We start from the raw sequence: 16,253 nt of genomic DNA, 5'->3' as shown, positions 1-16,253 counted from the left end.
GGATCTATCACCACGAGATTTGAGGTTAGTCCGTGGAATGGACAACAATAGTTTTGAACTAGATCTCGTGGGTTTTCCTGGAGCATAGGCAGAGAGGAGCTCAGACAAGTAGGGGGGGGCTCGGGCGTTGAGTGACTTAAAAACAAAAAGTAAAAGTTTAAATTGGATCCTGTAGGGGACAGGGAGCCAGTGTAAAGAGGCTAAAATTGGGGTTATATGCTCTCTCCGTTTAGTACCGGTTAGCAGGCGAGCAGCAGCATTTTGAACCATCTGAAGGCGATGGATGGTGGCATGATCTAGGCCATAATACAATGAATTGCAGTAGTCCAGTCTGCAAGTAAGAAAAAGGTGGATGATACGCTCGAAGACGTCAGCCGGAAGGTATGGCTTTATCCTGGCTAGCTGTCTTAGCTGAAAAAAACAGGACTGAACTACTGCACTCACCTGCTTATTCAATTTAAAAGAACCATCAATGTAAACTCCGAGGTTTTTTACATGTGTTTTACAATACGAGGAGAGGGTACCCAACGTGCTGTCGATATGATTGAAATTGCCAAAAATGACAACCTCAGTTTTGTTTTCATTTAGCTGTAAAAAATTTAATGATAACCACTGTTTAACGTCGTCAAGGCAGCGTAATAAGAGCTGCGGTTGATCTGATCCTGATTTTAAAGGTAGATAAATCTGTAGATCATCCGCAAAGCAATGAAATGAAATGCTGTACCGCGAGAAGATGGAGCCCAATGGCAGCAAATAGAGTGCGAAGAGGGCGGGACCCAAAATAGAGCCTTGAGGAACGCCGTATTTAAGAGGAGCTAATTTGGAGTTGTGGGGGCCCATATTGACATAAAAGAACCTTTCAGGGTATTCAGGGTTGGATGGTTCATGTCTTGCCACTACAGCCCATTTAGTACACGACCATTGCTCGCCAGAAATTCCTGCAGCTCCCCTAATGCTGCTGTAGGCCTCTCAGCAGCCTCCAGACCAGTTTTCCCATCAGTTTTGGAGGGATATCCAGGTCTTGGTTGTGCCATATATATGTGTCTCCAATGATCGTGTGCCATGGCATACCCACGCACCCTTCTCTTGATTGATATATTTTTCATTACTTGTTTTATAAAACATTTGTCTCAACTCTTCTTTGTACACTTAAATCACCTCTTAAGATCAGAGGAATTATCAAAAGTGGAGCCAGTAAAAGTAGCAGCACTGAAACAGACATCAGCTGAGCTTTTCAATCCTTTGTTCTTTGTTGAAATTCAAAGTGTTCTTCTAACTTTAACTTGAGCTCTGGTGTAACTGTACACTCCCGTGTGTCTATCCAGGCCTTTTCATTAAGGATCACCTCATTTAATAATTGCTTTCTTATGTTGCTGTGAAAAAAAAGAACAGGACACTGTGTAGAGAATATCAGGCCATTTTTAATTATAGACTCTCACATAAGAAATACAGGTAAACTTTATATCTGCAATTTGTCATAGTAGTCAGCATCAACTCATCTGAGCTGTCTTTTGGCTCCTATAATAACCGCAAGTTATATAAAAACATCTGTCCACCTTAACATCATATAACGGACTCTATTCTTCAGCATAAATTCTCTATCCTGTTTCCTGCCATGCAATAGATTAGATCCATAATAAGAAGTGTCAAGATTTTAACATTTTTGAACACAGCTCTTCAAAATGATGGTGACATAATGCAAACAGGGATGAGGAAAGCGAACCACGGCTTAGTTATGGTTACTTGTTGGGTTGTGAAGATCCCTGTGAACAAAGAATAAAAGGACAGACGGACATTCGTGAAGAAAAATCCTTTTCATGAAGCTATAACTGAGCGGAAGTTTGTGTGTTAAAATAACAAGCGTGAGTTGATGGTTGCGAGTGATCAACATGTGACAACTTGCATCAAACAGTGCAACAGAATCCATCAGACGCGCTTTTCTTGACTAGTTTGTCACACTTCACCCGTTTCAGGTTTCAACCTGCAAGCGAAGTGGTCGTTTATTAGAGGTGGACCGCTAATAACCAGAGATTTATGTCTTTAAGGTGCCTTTTTTTAATAGGACGTGCTAAAATTTTTACATGAATTCATTAGATCATTTGAGTAAGTTACGTCTATGCAGATTCCCTCTATTTGCCTTTACTACAACACACAAACATCAGTACACAGCAGGTGCTGGTTTCTACTCTCTTCTGATGATAATTTGCATGTAATGCAGAGCAAATGAATCACTCCATTTTAAAAAGGGCTTTCTTTGACATTAAAATTCATGCAAACACTGACATGCATTTCGAAAGCAAAGTTATTTACATGGATTAAAGAGGAAAACAAAACTGCAAATCAAAAGAAGAGGAAAAAAAGTCTGATAAGCCAAAAGAAAAACTAAGATGTGTTTAAATGAAAAGTGAGAGGGCAAAAGGTGTCCCAATGCTGCATACAGTATGTTTTCATTACAAAGCATCACACGATGCTGCCTGATCACAGCCCTGCGTTAGCTGTAAACCAGCCTATTTGCTCTACTGTTCATTCGCCACCTCAAAACAATGGTTATTGAATTAAATCGAGGAAAAAAAGTAAAGTGCTAAAAATTTACAAAGAAAGGTAACAAAAATAAAACCAAGAAAATATATCAATATTGCTGTTAACCGCCTTAAACTCTCCTTCTCTTTGTGGGTAAACTACACACAGGTGACCTGGATAAGTGGGCTGCAAGTCATAAGGTATTTAAGTGCAATTAGGTCTAGGCCTTTAAAATCCAATTAAAGAAACCTCAGCTAACAGAGGTTGAGAAACAGCTGCCAGTGACTGGACTTTCATGCTGTCATGATCACACATTTATACCGTTTCTCAGTATTTATCGCTTTGGTTTGCCAAAACAAAGCCTGCTCATTATTCTGCAAGCACATCACAGATAAAAATTAGCAGTCTGCCTCTGCTCTGCTCATCTTATCGTACCCAAAGAATCTCAGCTTTTCTCTTTGTGTTCTCAGCACAAAAGTGAGGAGGTACAGAGCCCGAGTATCCTGGCGGCATTATGGAGGGTGTATCTGAAACCGATGGGAGGCGACCATGGTTTAAAAGAAGACTGAATGATCATCTACAAAGGCCTCTTGCCAGAAATGAATCATTTGTGTATGCTTATGTGAATTTTGTTATGTGCAGTGTGTGTCTGGTGTAAAGCATGTTGTAACGCTGGTTTTGAAGTGCTAAGCTAACAAACGTTATTACTTATTTTTCAGTTATTCTTGAGACACCAAACGTCTGCTGGGAAATCTTGACTCTGAGCTTTTGTACGAATGTTACTTTGACACCCATCTAAATGCAACATCTAGCATGACAGAAGGCTCTTCTAGTATGATAAAACACCCCGCCACAAGATCTCCAATCCAGATGTTCTGCTCATTGCACAGAACACTGTATAATAACTGGTGAAACTAGGACATCAGGACACCCATGGGCACAGACTTGCACCTATCACTTGAAGTCCAAACCTGTACTTTGACAACACCACACCAAAAAGCAAACAAACAAAAAACCCCAAGTCCACAGAGATGTTTCAGTTAGGGAGCTGGAAGCAGTCTTCAGGCACGGGGGCATGTTGTTTTCTCCTGCAACATTTGTGGATGGGTGAGAATCGAGCTGGTGTTGAGGGGTTTCCCTCCTCTGAGTGTTGGGGGTGCTGCTGCTTTGCTATTCAGCCTGACAGCTGAATGAACCTGTGCCTTTCTCCAAGTGTAAAGCAGTCTGTAACAGTTTAAATAAAACTTGACACAACACAAACCAGTAATACACAGATGTTTTTGCCTGCGTGTGATTTTAATATCCGTCAGTAGTGGGGTGGTTGTGTTGGTGAACATTCCAGTTTAATGGGGTCTGCAGGTCAACCTTGTGCATGTTTGGTGATTTATACTTTGAAGCTGTGTGACTTTAAGCCATTCCAGTCATTCCAAATTAAAGCCATCTATCAAAAATGTGGATAAGCATTTTTAATAAACTGCTTCCGCTAATTTAGTGTCACGAGCTAAAGTTAGGGCCACAGTGCACAGAAGGTGCTTTAAACACACCTGGAAGTATTTATTCATGTGGGACAGCTTCAGTTTCACCTTCTCTACCCAAAACAATTCACAGAGGAAGACTTTCCATTGCCACTGTATACTGCAGCGACATGCTGCTGTTACAAAGATCTCAGTCGAGAGGCTGTGGGTCTGCTATAGGCATAGTGTGCAGAACCTCGTCCAGTAACTGCAGAGCTCTATGCAGGTGGATCTCAATCCAGCAGGGGGTCTCCTTGATGCTCTGGCGTGGGTAGTCAGGCCCCCAGCCTTTAACAAAGCTCATCCTGAGAATACATAACCTCCGCAGGTCGTCCACACCGATTCCAGCTGCTGCTGACAAACCTGACAGGAGACAGAAAGACACAATTAAAACCACTGTGACAAAAACAAACCAACCCAAAATGCATCCCTCAATCAGGCAATTTTCACAGATGAATTCGGGACAATGTTGGGAACAAGTCTAAAGTATCCATGTCTCTGTACCAGAGCACAGCAAGGGGGATAGTGTGCTTAGTACACAGCCTGCAGGAGGCCAGAAAACCACTAGCTGTAAACTCACTGGACTATCAGAAGCAATATCCCCAAAAACTCTATGAATAAAAGCAACCATAGAGAATTCAGTATCTGAGCTGACTATACAGTGGGGCAAAAAAGTATTTAGTCAGCCACCGATTGTGCAAGTTCCCCCACTTAAAATGATGACAGAGGTCAGTAATTTGCACCAGAGGTACACTTCAACTGTGAGAGACAGAATGTGAAAAAAAAAATCCATGAATCCACATGGTAGGATTTGTAAAGAATTTATTCGTAAATCAGGGTGGAAAATAAGTATTTGGTCAATAACAAAAATACAACTCAATACTTTGTAACATAACCTTTGTTGGCAATAACAGAGGTCAAACGTTTACTATAGGTCTTTCCCAGGTTTGCACACACAGTAGCTGGTATTTTGGCCCATTCCTCCATGCAGATCTTCTCGAGAGCAGTGATGTTTTGGGGCTGTCGCCGAGCAACACGGACTTTCAACTCCCGCCACAGATTTTCTATGGGGTTGAGGTCTGGAGACTGGCTAGGCCACTCCAGGACTTTCAAATGCTTCTTATGGAGCCACTCCTTTGTTGCCCGGGCGGTGTGTTTTGGATCATTGTCATGTTGGAAGACCCAGCCTCGTTTCATCTTCAAAAGTTCTCACTGATGGAAGGAGGTTTTGGCTCAAAATCTCACGATACATGGCCCCATTCATTCTGTCCTTAACACGGATCAGTCGTCCTGTCCCCTTGGCAGAAAAACAGCCCCATAGCATGATGTTTCCACCCCCATGCTTCACAGTAGGTATGGTGTTCTTGGGATGCAACTCAGTATTCTTCTTCCTCCAAACACGACGAGTTGAGTTTATACCAAAAAGTTCTACTTTGGTTTCATCTGACCACATGACGTTCTCCCAATCCTCTGCTGTATCATCCATGTGCTCTCTGGCAAACTTCAGACGGGCCTGGACATGCACTGGCTTCAGCAGCGGAACACGTCTGGCACTGCGGGATTTGATTCCCTGCCGTTGTAGTGTGTTACTGATGGTGACCTTTGTTACTTTGGTCCCAGCTCTCTGCAGGTCATTCACCAGGTCCCCCCGTGTGGTTCTGGGATCTTTGCTCACCGTTCTCATGATCATTTTGACCCCACGGGATGAGATCTTGCGTGGAGCCCCAGATCGTGGGAGATTATCAGTGGTCTTGCATGTCTTCCATTTTCTGATGATTGCTCCCACAGTTGATTTTTTTCACACCAAGCTGCTTGCCTATTGTAGATTCACTCTTCCCAGTCTGGTGCAGGTCTACAATACTTTTCCTGGTGTCCTTCGAAAGCTCTTTGGTCTTGGCCATGGCGGAGTTTGGAGTCTGACTGTTTGAGGCTGTGGACAGGTGTCTTTTATACAGATGATGAGTTCAAACAGGTGCCATTCATACAGGTAACGAGTGGGGGACAGAAAAGCTTCTTAGAGAAGACGTTACAGGTCTGTGAGAGCCAGAGATTTTCCTTGTTTGAGGTGACCAAATACTTATTTTCCACCATAATTTACGAATAAATTCTTTACAAATCCTACCATGTGAATTCATGGATTTTTTTTTCACATTCTGTCTCTCACAGTTGAAGTGTACCTCTGGTGCAAATTACTGACCTCTGTCATCATTTTAAGTGGGGGAACTTGCACAATCGGTGGCTGACTAAATACTTTTTTGCCCCACTGTATCAAACAGTTGTGTTCTTCTGTTCACCTCCGTCAGGTAATATCCAGGAAAAGTCTTCAGGTGAGCTTACAAGTGATTCTCATCAACTACAAGTGAAGCTATTTATTAAACTTAATAGTAAGGACATTTTAAAATCAAAATATGTTTTTCAGATGATTGTTTTTCTTATACTTAGATGACAGTAAACTCAATATTGTGAGGTTTTGGATGTACAGACACTCAGATTATGTCTATATGAAAAGTAACACATCCAAAGATTTCCAGCTTCAGTTTTGGAGTGGGGTAGTCAAGACTCTACTGAGCAGGAGTCCATAAAATCATTTTGATTTAATTTCTGTTCATAGCATCAGTATTTGCAGTTGCTATATCTTACTAATAGCAGGAGCTATCCCTCCTACTGATCCAGGTCCAGGTATATTTCCAGCCACAGCTGCTGCTTGAGCTGCTGCTGCTGCTTGAGCCGTAGCAGCCTGCTGTTGCATCTGTCTGTGGCACTGACGCAAGTCGAATACCTGGTGGGACAGACGACACTCTGAATACTGTTTTTATTTACATTTCTCAAACCAAAATATATGAAAGCTGACAAGTTTATTACACAGGAAAAATTGCTGTGGACTGAAACCTGTGGCCTCACCTTGATGTAAGCGCTGGGGTAGATTTTGTGAACTGCGTCACCGGGGGCTCGGCCCGCCTCTCTGTCCAGGTAGTAACTCTGAACAAACACAGCATGGTCACTGAGGCATCGCACCCACACATCTCCCTCGCCTTTACACTCCAGCTGGACCCCTTTACCAATGTGTAGTCTGTCAGAAAAGAAGGAAAACATGAGAAAGAGAATGAACTGGAGTGACTTTCTCCAAAACATGGTGTGCACTTCCTATAAATGTCAGCTTTGCACTCAGAAATTACACATAAACAAGGCCTTGATCCATAGATCATTTCAAAGGTAAACACACAATGTGATTGTCATTTTTGATGTGGACACATATTTACACAAAACAAACAGCAATTCCAAAATCTACTTTCATTCAGCCTCAGAGGTAAATGTTTGAAATTATTCCTGTAAAATTCATGTTTATAGGAGACTCCAGCTGCCTCCTCTGATATTCCTCTATTATGCAACTCCTCACTTCTCTAAATCTATAGTTGAGGATGGCATGACCCACAGAACACCCATTGTCACATTTACAGGAAATACGCAAGTTGTCGCTTAAAATGTAGCAAAAAGTGCCAAACGTTATGTTTCAAGTCAAATGACTTCTCATGCCAGTAGAATAAAGGGTCTCTTTAAGTAAACAGGAAGGCATAAACGGAAGTTATAAGAAGAACAGATTCTTCTGAAATTTCTACCTACAGTCATGTGAAAAGACATTATTTTTCTCTTGGCAATCTTACTGCATCCATATGATTTAAGAGGGTACGTAGAAATTCATCAAATGGACTTTATTCTTTGATCACCAGCAAATGTGACCACCTTGACAAAAGCAGAAATTTTGGAGCATCCAGGTTTGTGACAAGACAATACTAAAGAGGACAGACATCAGCAGTGATCTTAGAGAAACAATTACTGCTGTCCATCAATCTGGGAAGAGTTGGAGGGTCATTTCCAAACAAACTGAAGTTTGTCATTCTACAGTAAGAAAGACATTAACAAGTAGAAAACATTCAAGAGAGCTGCCAATCTTCCCTGGCCTCAAGGTCAATGCTCAGAGAAACTGCAAAAAAATAAAACAAAACAAAAAACCCCACAAACATATCACTCATCTAAGCATGACGTTCAAAACAGTGTGGCTTGTATGGAAGTGCTGCCAGAAGAAAACATCTCTCTACAAAGAACACGGCAGCACGGATTCGTTTGCAAAGTTTTATATGAAAAAACTGCCAGATTTCTGGAAGATTGTCCTTTAGACTGTGGCTATAATCCACAGCACCACATTTGGCATAAAACAAACAACATATTAGCACAAATACCTCATAACAACTGTCAAGCACGGTGGTGGTCATGTGAGGATTTTGGTGTGTTTTGTAACCACAGGACCTGAGCACCTTGTTCTAAATGAGGCAACCATGAAATCTCCTGTATAGCAACGTATTCTAAAGTCAAAAGTGAGGTTATCAGTAGGACAACTACAGCTTGGCTAAAAGGTCGTCATGCAACAGGACAATGATCCCTAGCACAGCAGCAAATCTACAACAGCATGACTGAGATGTGGATTTGGCCCAGCCAAAGTCCAGACCTCAAGACCAATACTCAAGAAAACCAATACTTAAGAACACCATACTCAAGACGTGCTTTGACAGGACCTTTAGAGATCTACACATAAACAAATGGCCACAAATCACAATAAACCGAATCAAAGGTGTAAAGAAGAGCACGCCAAAATTACACAATGATGTAAGAGACTGATTAAGTCACACAGAAAATGATTACTTTGAGTTATTGCTGGTAAAGGTGGTTTGCTGGTAAACAGTTGACTGGTGTGGTGCATTTGGTTTTTCACGTGGCTGTATGTAACATATGGTACTGTTCAGTTTCAAACATTTAACCAAAACTGATACAACTAATCTGTAAAAAATAGGGATGGGTATCGTTTAGGTTTTATCCGATACCGGTGCCAAATCGGTACTTTTGAAACTGTGCCGGTGCTCAAACAGTGCTCAAAGAATGGAGAACACCAACTTTGTCCAAAAACCTCTCATGTTCAGCTGGGTTTTTTTGTAAAAAGATAACAATATTAGCCTTTTCTGCAGCTATGGGGCATATATGGTATCACTCTTGGCTGGAAGCAGTGCTTAAACAATGGAAAAAACACAAACCTCTCATGTTTAACTGTTTTCCACTTTTTCTTTGGTCATTTTAGCCTTTTTGGCCAGGGTGAAGGGAGTATCTGCCATCAAACAAGAAGACAGCCGCATGTAGCTATGAAGATGTTTGCTAGTTCACCTTACCTGCATTAATGTAATAACGTGGTTAGCCTACTCAACGTAAATTACACACGAACAACATTAAGCTACTCACGCAGAGAAGAACGGCTGCTGCTGCATCATCATCCTCATCATTTCTGCTACACTGGCAGGGCTAGGGGCCAGGACTCTATTCTTCGGGTTTTTGGGGGATGTTGCTCTGGGTCCGATAACAGGCAACCCACCCGCAGTAGATGTGCACGGAGTGAGGTCTCGCAGCAAGCTATCAAATACGGCGCATTTCTCGGCTTAAAAAAAAAACCAAAAAAACCTCTATGCGTCGCCAGGTGTTCCGTCGGATTTGAGGTGTTACCTCCTTTGACAGTATCACAGTATCAGCTTAAAGCACTTGTTGCAGGCTGCTGAGTTTGCATATTTTGCTGTGAAGTACAGCCATACATTTGACCGCTTCGCCTTGGGCATTTTAATCTGTAGCTCTGCTCTAAAAGAACGTACGTACCTGGACCCGCCTACTATCCTCGGAAACGTAAAATGATTGGCTAGAATCTAAAGTGTATCACAGCTCAGGAAAAAAAAAGCACCGAAATAAAGCACCGAAATGTGCGCTGCTTTTCGGTCTGGTTACTACCGTTTATGTCAGAACCGGTGCTATTTTACCCATCCCTAGTAAAAAAACAATACAAAACAAACAAACAAACAAAAACGCAAACCAAGCAAAACACGTTAAAATCTCAGTTCATTATTCTTGTTGGTGCCTACCTTGCTCTCTCGATAGCCTCAGTGCGATGTACATTACTGAGCTGGCCCAAACAGAACCTGTCACCGCCTGAGGGGTCCACATAGCCATCTACAGTCACTATGGGGCACGAGGAGGGCACTTTAAATGTCTCCCCAACCTGAACATCCATCTCAAAGTAGGCAATGGAACACCAGTAGTCAGGAGCTGAAACAGAGGGTAAGAAGATCTCAATAATTTCACATCAATAGAAATAAACCATAGTTAATCCTCAAGGCTACATAAACTTTCTTATCTTTGAGTTATATATGTATATATAAATCTATAATGAAAGAAAAACCAAACTACATTTTACATTTCTAAAAGTGTGATGCTTTCAAATCAGACTTTCTATTGTATTCACCCCTGAAACAGGGTTTGTGTATTTGGGTGGGTGGGCTGCGTTTCCTCACCTGGATGATTGGATATAGGAGGCTGAAAGGCGAGCTCATTGTGCACTGGCCCTGAGAAAGAGAGAGATGTCAGCGATCACCTGCTCTGCAAAGAAAAGTCTGTGATTTTATAAACAGTTACAGCTGTAGTGTCAGTGTGTACCTACAGTAGTGTGCTGGATGTGGTATAGGAGGGTGATGCTGTAGATGCCCGTTGCTGTGGTGGGGTATGGTGGGAGTGAAGCCGTTCCTGGGCCAGGCGGAGGTGGGATCTGAGGAGAGAACGAAAGTCAGATCTGAAGCTGGACAGACAAAGACAAGGAACTCCAAAAAGTGCAACACACTTTCAAAGACGAGAAGCAGACTGTATGAAACGTTCACACTGACAAGCAAGTTTACGAGGTGATGTTTTATGACTGTATCTTACTGCCTGATCCAGCAGCAACAGCAGGAAAGGATGCCGTTGAGGCAGAGGTGGAGGGCTCAGGGGGCGGGAGCAGAGTTGGAGTTGGAAATGATTCCGACGGTGGTGGCCGACTACTGGTTGGGGGATGCTGGATGGTCTGAAGGGAGTGGCTGCCATCAATGGAGGACACACTCTGCTGTCCGTCAAAATCAAACTCATCCTTAACGATCATGGATGAGCTGTGCCCGGCGGAGCTGTTTATGGTCAGTCCTGATAAGTCTGCACACCGAGAGAAAGGACAGGTGGAACAGGTCACTGGCAGCACCAGATGCTCATGGGTATGCAGATGTGTGTAAATATCACAACACTTAAGGCGGCAAAGCAGCTGTCAAACTACAATCTGTGTTACAGACCAGAGTTATTATAGTTTTGTGTTTTTTTTTTTAATTAAATTTTGATTCTTGTTTTTGATTCAGTTTAGTTTTTATTTTTGAAAATGTTTAGTTTGGGCTTATTTTTGTATTAGTTTCAGTTTTAAAATATTATCATATGGAGGGCATATGTTAGAGACAATATTAGAAAATCAGCACAGGTATTACAATAAACACATAACCTTTTATCCATCAATACCTCATCAGGCAAGTATTACCTTTTTTTTTTTTTTTTTTTTTTTAAACAAAACTACCAAATGAATGAATAAAAGCGAAATGCTTCACAGTAACTTTGTACGTCCACAAATGTGTTTTATTAACTGTTGGTAGCCAAATTTGTAACTCAGATTATAACTGGATCAACTGCAAATCTTAAATGAACCTCACCAACATTACTCACCTATACCAGGAGACACCACCCTCTCATAGTGATAGGGGTTCACGCACACACAGTCACACTTGAGGTCAAAGGCAAACTGGCAGTATTTCACGTGCTTCAGTTCATTCTTATGCAGGTCAGGCCAGCGCCACAGCCGTGCATAGATTACATGAGGGAAGCCTTTACGTCCAGCCACCTGGGAACAATGAGAAACAGAAAACAGAGTTAATTCATTTATATTCTTGCTGCAGAAAAGAACGCCTATTGTCAACTTTTGTGTAGCTCATTGATATTTCTCAAACGGAAACCGATGTTTTAATAGTTTAACTGTATATAATATCTGTAAATACAATACCATTGCATTTATGTGTCACAAATTATTCTGAATGCAAACAAAGAAAAAAAAAAAGGAAAACAAAATCATTGACAATTAACAATGTCAAATAAATGAAGGTACCGTAATTGTCGGGCTATAAGCCGCTACTTTTTGCACAAGCTTTGAACCCTGCGGCTTTTCTATGGATTGTCCATGATTTTTGTCATATTGTAAGACGATTTGTTTTGTTTGTTCCGCTGTTGTACAGCACTACGTTGCCTGGCGGAAGGGCATGCGATCAGACACACAGTATCGGGGTTCAAGAGTGGTATGTTGGTCACATGTCCATCCGCCAGGCAACATAGTGCCGTACAAGTAGCGCGAAAAACAAACTTCAAAGTAGCGCTATGCGTTCAGCGGGAGACGTGGATGACGAGCGGCAATAATCTTGCGAAAAGCAAGTTATGCTCAACTCCACCGGTGGAATCTGACAGCGTGGAAAAATGTGAAAACGAAGGAAGGAAAGCTGAGAGTGGATGACGAAGCCACCCTGAGCCTGTTCGTTTCCGACACTGGAGAAGAGGACTTTGGTGGTTTTAGTGCGCAGGAAGAAGAGAAAGATGGTGAATGACTGACTTTTCTTCTTGTTAAAGCCGTGTCGTTGCACCTGAGCCTAAAAGGTAGTCTGAATCTATTTTTCTGGTGTGCTGTAGGTTATTGTTATGTACTACATTTGTTACTCATTTATGAAGCACAGTACATGTTTCGTACTTGTAATTACCGCTACTTGTACATATACCTAAAAAGTTATGCAAATATGTACCCATAACTTGTTTTTCAAAATATTAATAAAAGGGATGTGTCTCCAAACAGCCATCTCTTTCCTGACAATTCCCTTTGTGCATATTCTCTTACATATGATAAGACAACATTGAAACACCTGCGGCTTTTAGTCAGGTGTGGCTAATGTATGTACAAAACAGGATTTTCCCCTGATTTTAGCTTGTGCGGCTAATATTCAGGTGCGCTTTGTAGTCCGGGAAATACGGTACATACAACCTAAAGTAAGGCATAAAAATTTCCTCTTTTTTTCTTGGAAGTCCTTCTTACATTAGCAGGAGGCAAAAAGAGTTCTGACTGGATGAATTACCATTAGGTATATGTTCACCTGTGTGTCGGCATGTATAAACGTGCTAGTAAATGAGTGAGTATGTGTGTTTGTAAGCCTTTAAAAGAAAATGTGGCGGGTGCGCTCAAGAAAAGCGAGCATATCAGGATTCTCTGAGGTTTGCCCTGCACTTTGATGTGACGTTTCCTGCTGCAGATAACAGACGTTCTGATGGAGTAGATGTTAGCATACAGTTTAAAAGCCCTCGGGTCAGTGGATCAGCGTTTTATTGGCCCATGTATGTTTTTTATGGGCCTCTGGGGAAAAAGAATATATTCATGCAATTTTCAAACTTACATGATGACAGTGCAAAACCATGACATAGTCTCCACCGTGTTTTACAGATGGCTATAGATTTTCACTGTTGTACCTCTCTCCTGGTCTCATCTGTGTATATCAGTGACAATTTGATCCAAAAATATCAAATTAAGTTTCTTCCCTCTCACCTGTTGCCACTGATTTTCCGCCCTAGTTTCCCTTCCAGTGACACCATTTCTGGCAGATGGCTCATCTTAAGGGCCATTCCTTAGTTTAGTTTTAAGGCCTGCCACATATTTTGTCCTCCTCTTGTCCAGTTTCCTCAAATTTCTTTAAGAACTCACTGCACACCATGCTGAGATCTGCCAAATCTGTTGGATAATAGCTCTTTGCAAATTACCTTTGCGGTGCAGAAATACTATTTTTTTTCTGACAAGCGGTGCTATCTTTGGCAATTTTCATAGATGTGTAAAACCTCATGACCACTGATGTATTAAGCAGAAACAGCCTTTATATTTAAATACCTGCAGCCGTCCATCAAGTGTCCTCTGAATGGTCACACACTTGCTCGGGTGAGCCCCATTGGTGGTGATAGCTGTAATGAGAGAGTCAAGTTCGTCTTTTTTCTCCTTCAGCTTCTTCACCAAGCTCTCGATGGCGCGCTTGGCAAACGTCTCGCTCTCGCCGCCCTGCCTGTGACACATGAGGCTGTGTACAATGCTAAGGCAGGCATCATTGCTGGTAGGAGTGTTGGTGATGGACATCTCGGCTAATGTTTTTCCCACTGCGGCTTTTTGACACGGTTTCACCTCATTGTCAAGATGTTAGGGCAGAGAGACTGTCACAGTTCAGCAGTGCTTCTTAATGAGACTGGTGACAAGCTCTGGAAGTAAAATGAAAAGCAAAAAAATAAAATCAGTTTAGCTGAAAAGCTGATTCAGCTTTTCAGTAATTTTGAAACCTCTAGAATAGATTATGGTGCTGCACAGCTCAGTAGGTAAATATAAAGACATAAGACAAAACATTTTAACAGCATTTTTTCCTGTTGAGTTACTGCCTTGTTAATTCAAAAGACAGATTAGCTTTCCAGGAAAACAAAACAACAACAACAACAACAACAACAAACAAACAGGATTTCTGTTTTGAGTCTGGGTGGCTGGCAGCAGGTGTGAACCAGAAACTCTAACCTTATAAAGAAAAAAGAAGTTTTTAGCCGCATAATGACAATGCTAGCTCACCAACAACCAAATGACATGTCGAAGCGGCCTTCCGTATATCCACAGCCGAGTTTAGAAACTCCCGTAGCTTTTTATTCGTGGGTAAAAATTAAGTTTGAGTTGTTGTGTTCGCTAGCTGCTCAGCTAACTAGCGGCGCCAGTCTGGCTGCCGCTTGTTCAGGAGGAAGCTTCAGGAAATTACTCCCAATTGACAGACATAACCGGAAATGCGCGCACAATCTCTTCAAAATTAAAGGTTGGGCACTCAACAATGGTTTGGTCTACAGGCGCATTAAAAGTTGGTCATACAAGCCACAAAGTATTATTTTCTTTTCAACACAAATTCAGAGGGATCAAAATATATATTAGGTGCATAGATTAATCGCCTTTGCCTGTAATTTTATTTTGATGTGCTTTCACGGATATAACTGCTTTAATTAAAGCCAACTCTCTTGTAGTTCTTGCTACCCGATACCAAAATATCAGCTAGCACAGATGACTGTTGATAGCAAACTACGTAGCGTGCAACCGTGAGGTTAGCAGACATGTTTGTTATTGTGGCAAGTTCCGCCGCACACGACATCAAGCAACAACGTGATCACTCACAAGTAGTAAAACACTCTTTGGTGAGTAAGGTCTTTGTAGTTTAAAAACACAAACTCGTTTTTAGTGTTTCAAACCTTCCACTTTACGCTTACCTGGAGTTAGCAGGTGTAGCGGCTAACAGACGAGCCCTGTCCCCAAGTAGCCGTGCCGACAGGGGCCAGCGATGGGTCTGTGCAGGTCCTGCACACCGCCTAGGTTATCCTTATAATTTCCAGCAGGTGTTTTAAGGAAAAACGGGGAAAAGCTCCGACGTCCGTAAACCCCTTCTTTATACTCTATAGAGTGAAGCGGGGATTAAATCAGAGTCAAATCTCAGATTTCGTGGAAACTCACGACTGGTCTGCTCACTCCTCTCTAACCATTTCCTTCAGTGGCGCGTTGCGCATGCGTAAAGAGCGCCAGCTCTCGTTCTCATAACTCATGATTTTAATTGTACTTTTAGCTGTATTAGTACACCTGCTGCTATTACAGATATTGTAACTAATTATTACTGCTGCAACTTCTCACTACATCAAAGACCTCATGATTTCTCTGAATGCATTTACTTTGCCTGCCCGTCTATTACTCTGACCTGCACCTGGCGTGTTTTCTCTCCGTTTTGAAAACTTTAAAGTAATATATTTACATTTCTTTCTGTGTCAGAAGAAGGCCCTACAGATATAGATGTTTTTTCCCCTTTTTCTTTCATATCATCAACTTTCTAATAAGTGGATGACCTGCTCTGTCTCCTGAGCTACAGCTATCCCAAAACCAAACCATTCTACCTTCGATATGGGGTATCTTGAAATTTTGGGGGTATTTCCACTGCACTAGAGTGCTTTAGAGGTGGTTTTCAACAGGTCTCCAGTATTTGCGTGATTCTGGACTGAAAGGTTTCAGATTATTTAGCTTTTGGGCAACAGTTAAGTTTGTGCCTATCTTTAAAACAAATGCTGCAAAACTCAGCTACAGATGAGAAAATACAGTAAAATACTTATATGAGATATAATTTTTATTTTATTATTTTTGTTAGATTGTCCTTGACTGAAATAGAACTTTATAAATCATACATTTCCTCAAGGTATGTTTGTATGCAGGAT

The 16,253-nt window shown here is 41.7% G+C and overlaps 1 protein-coding gene across 2 annotated transcripts; it reads right to left on the bottom strand.

Annotated features, from left to right (window-relative positions):
• Positions 1–1,401: 1,401 nt before the first annotated feature.
• On the bottom strand, positions 1,402–15,546 carry LOC147317537 (SMAD family member 4-like). Of its 2 annotated transcripts, none has more exons than XM_086314586.1 (10): positions 15,267–15,546; positions 13,876–14,234; positions 11,631–11,805; positions 10,821–11,078; positions 10,561–10,665; positions 10,415–10,465; positions 9,986–10,169; positions 6,936–7,104; positions 6,675–6,813; positions 1,402–4,397 (listed from the first exon to the last, which is right to left on the bottom strand). In XM_086314586.1, exons 2-10 carry the CDS (start codon positions 14,113–14,115, stop codon positions 4,186–4,188), a joined length of 1,533 nt encoding a protein of 510 aa, XP_086170712.1. In that variant the 5' UTR covers positions 14,116–14,234; positions 15,267–15,546; the 3' UTR covers positions 1,402–4,185. The 2 variants fall into 2 exon arrangements, with proteins under 2 accessions (XP_086170712.1, XP_086170711.1); XM_086314585.1 differs by lacking the exon at positions 15,267–15,546 and adding an exon at positions 14,590–14,756.
• Positions 15,547–16,253: the final 707 nt, after the last annotated feature.

This window comes from Aulonocara sp. 'chitande type north' Nkhata Bay, linkage group LG12, assembly GCF_057382095.1.
Source record: "Aulonocara sp. 'chitande type north' Nkhata Bay isolate Kocher_YH1m ecotype deep benthic linkage group LG12, A_spYH_male_GT1.1, whole genome shotgun sequence".
Classification (NCBI taxonomy): Eukaryota; Metazoa; Chordata; class Actinopteri; order Cichliformes; family Cichlidae; genus Aulonocara; species Aulonocara sp. 'chitande type north' Nkhata Bay.
This window is presented reverse-complemented; position numbering and strand designations above follow the sequence as displayed.

Excerpts from the sequence above, each read along its gene's own strand:
- LOC147317537 (XM_086314586.1), bottom strand. The coding sequence starts at position 14,115 with ATGTCCATCACCAACACTCCTACCAGCAATGATGCCTGCCTTAGCATT. Across the intron at positions 11,079-11,630 it reads GGTGGTGTCTCCTGGTATAG|ACTTATCAGGACTGACCATA; the intron begins GTGAGTAATGTT and ends CTCGGTGTGCAG. Across the intron at positions 4,398-6,674 it reads AGGGATAGCTCCTGCTATTA|GTTTGTCAGCAGCAGCTGGA; the intron begins GTAAGATATAGC and ends GTCTCCTGTCAG.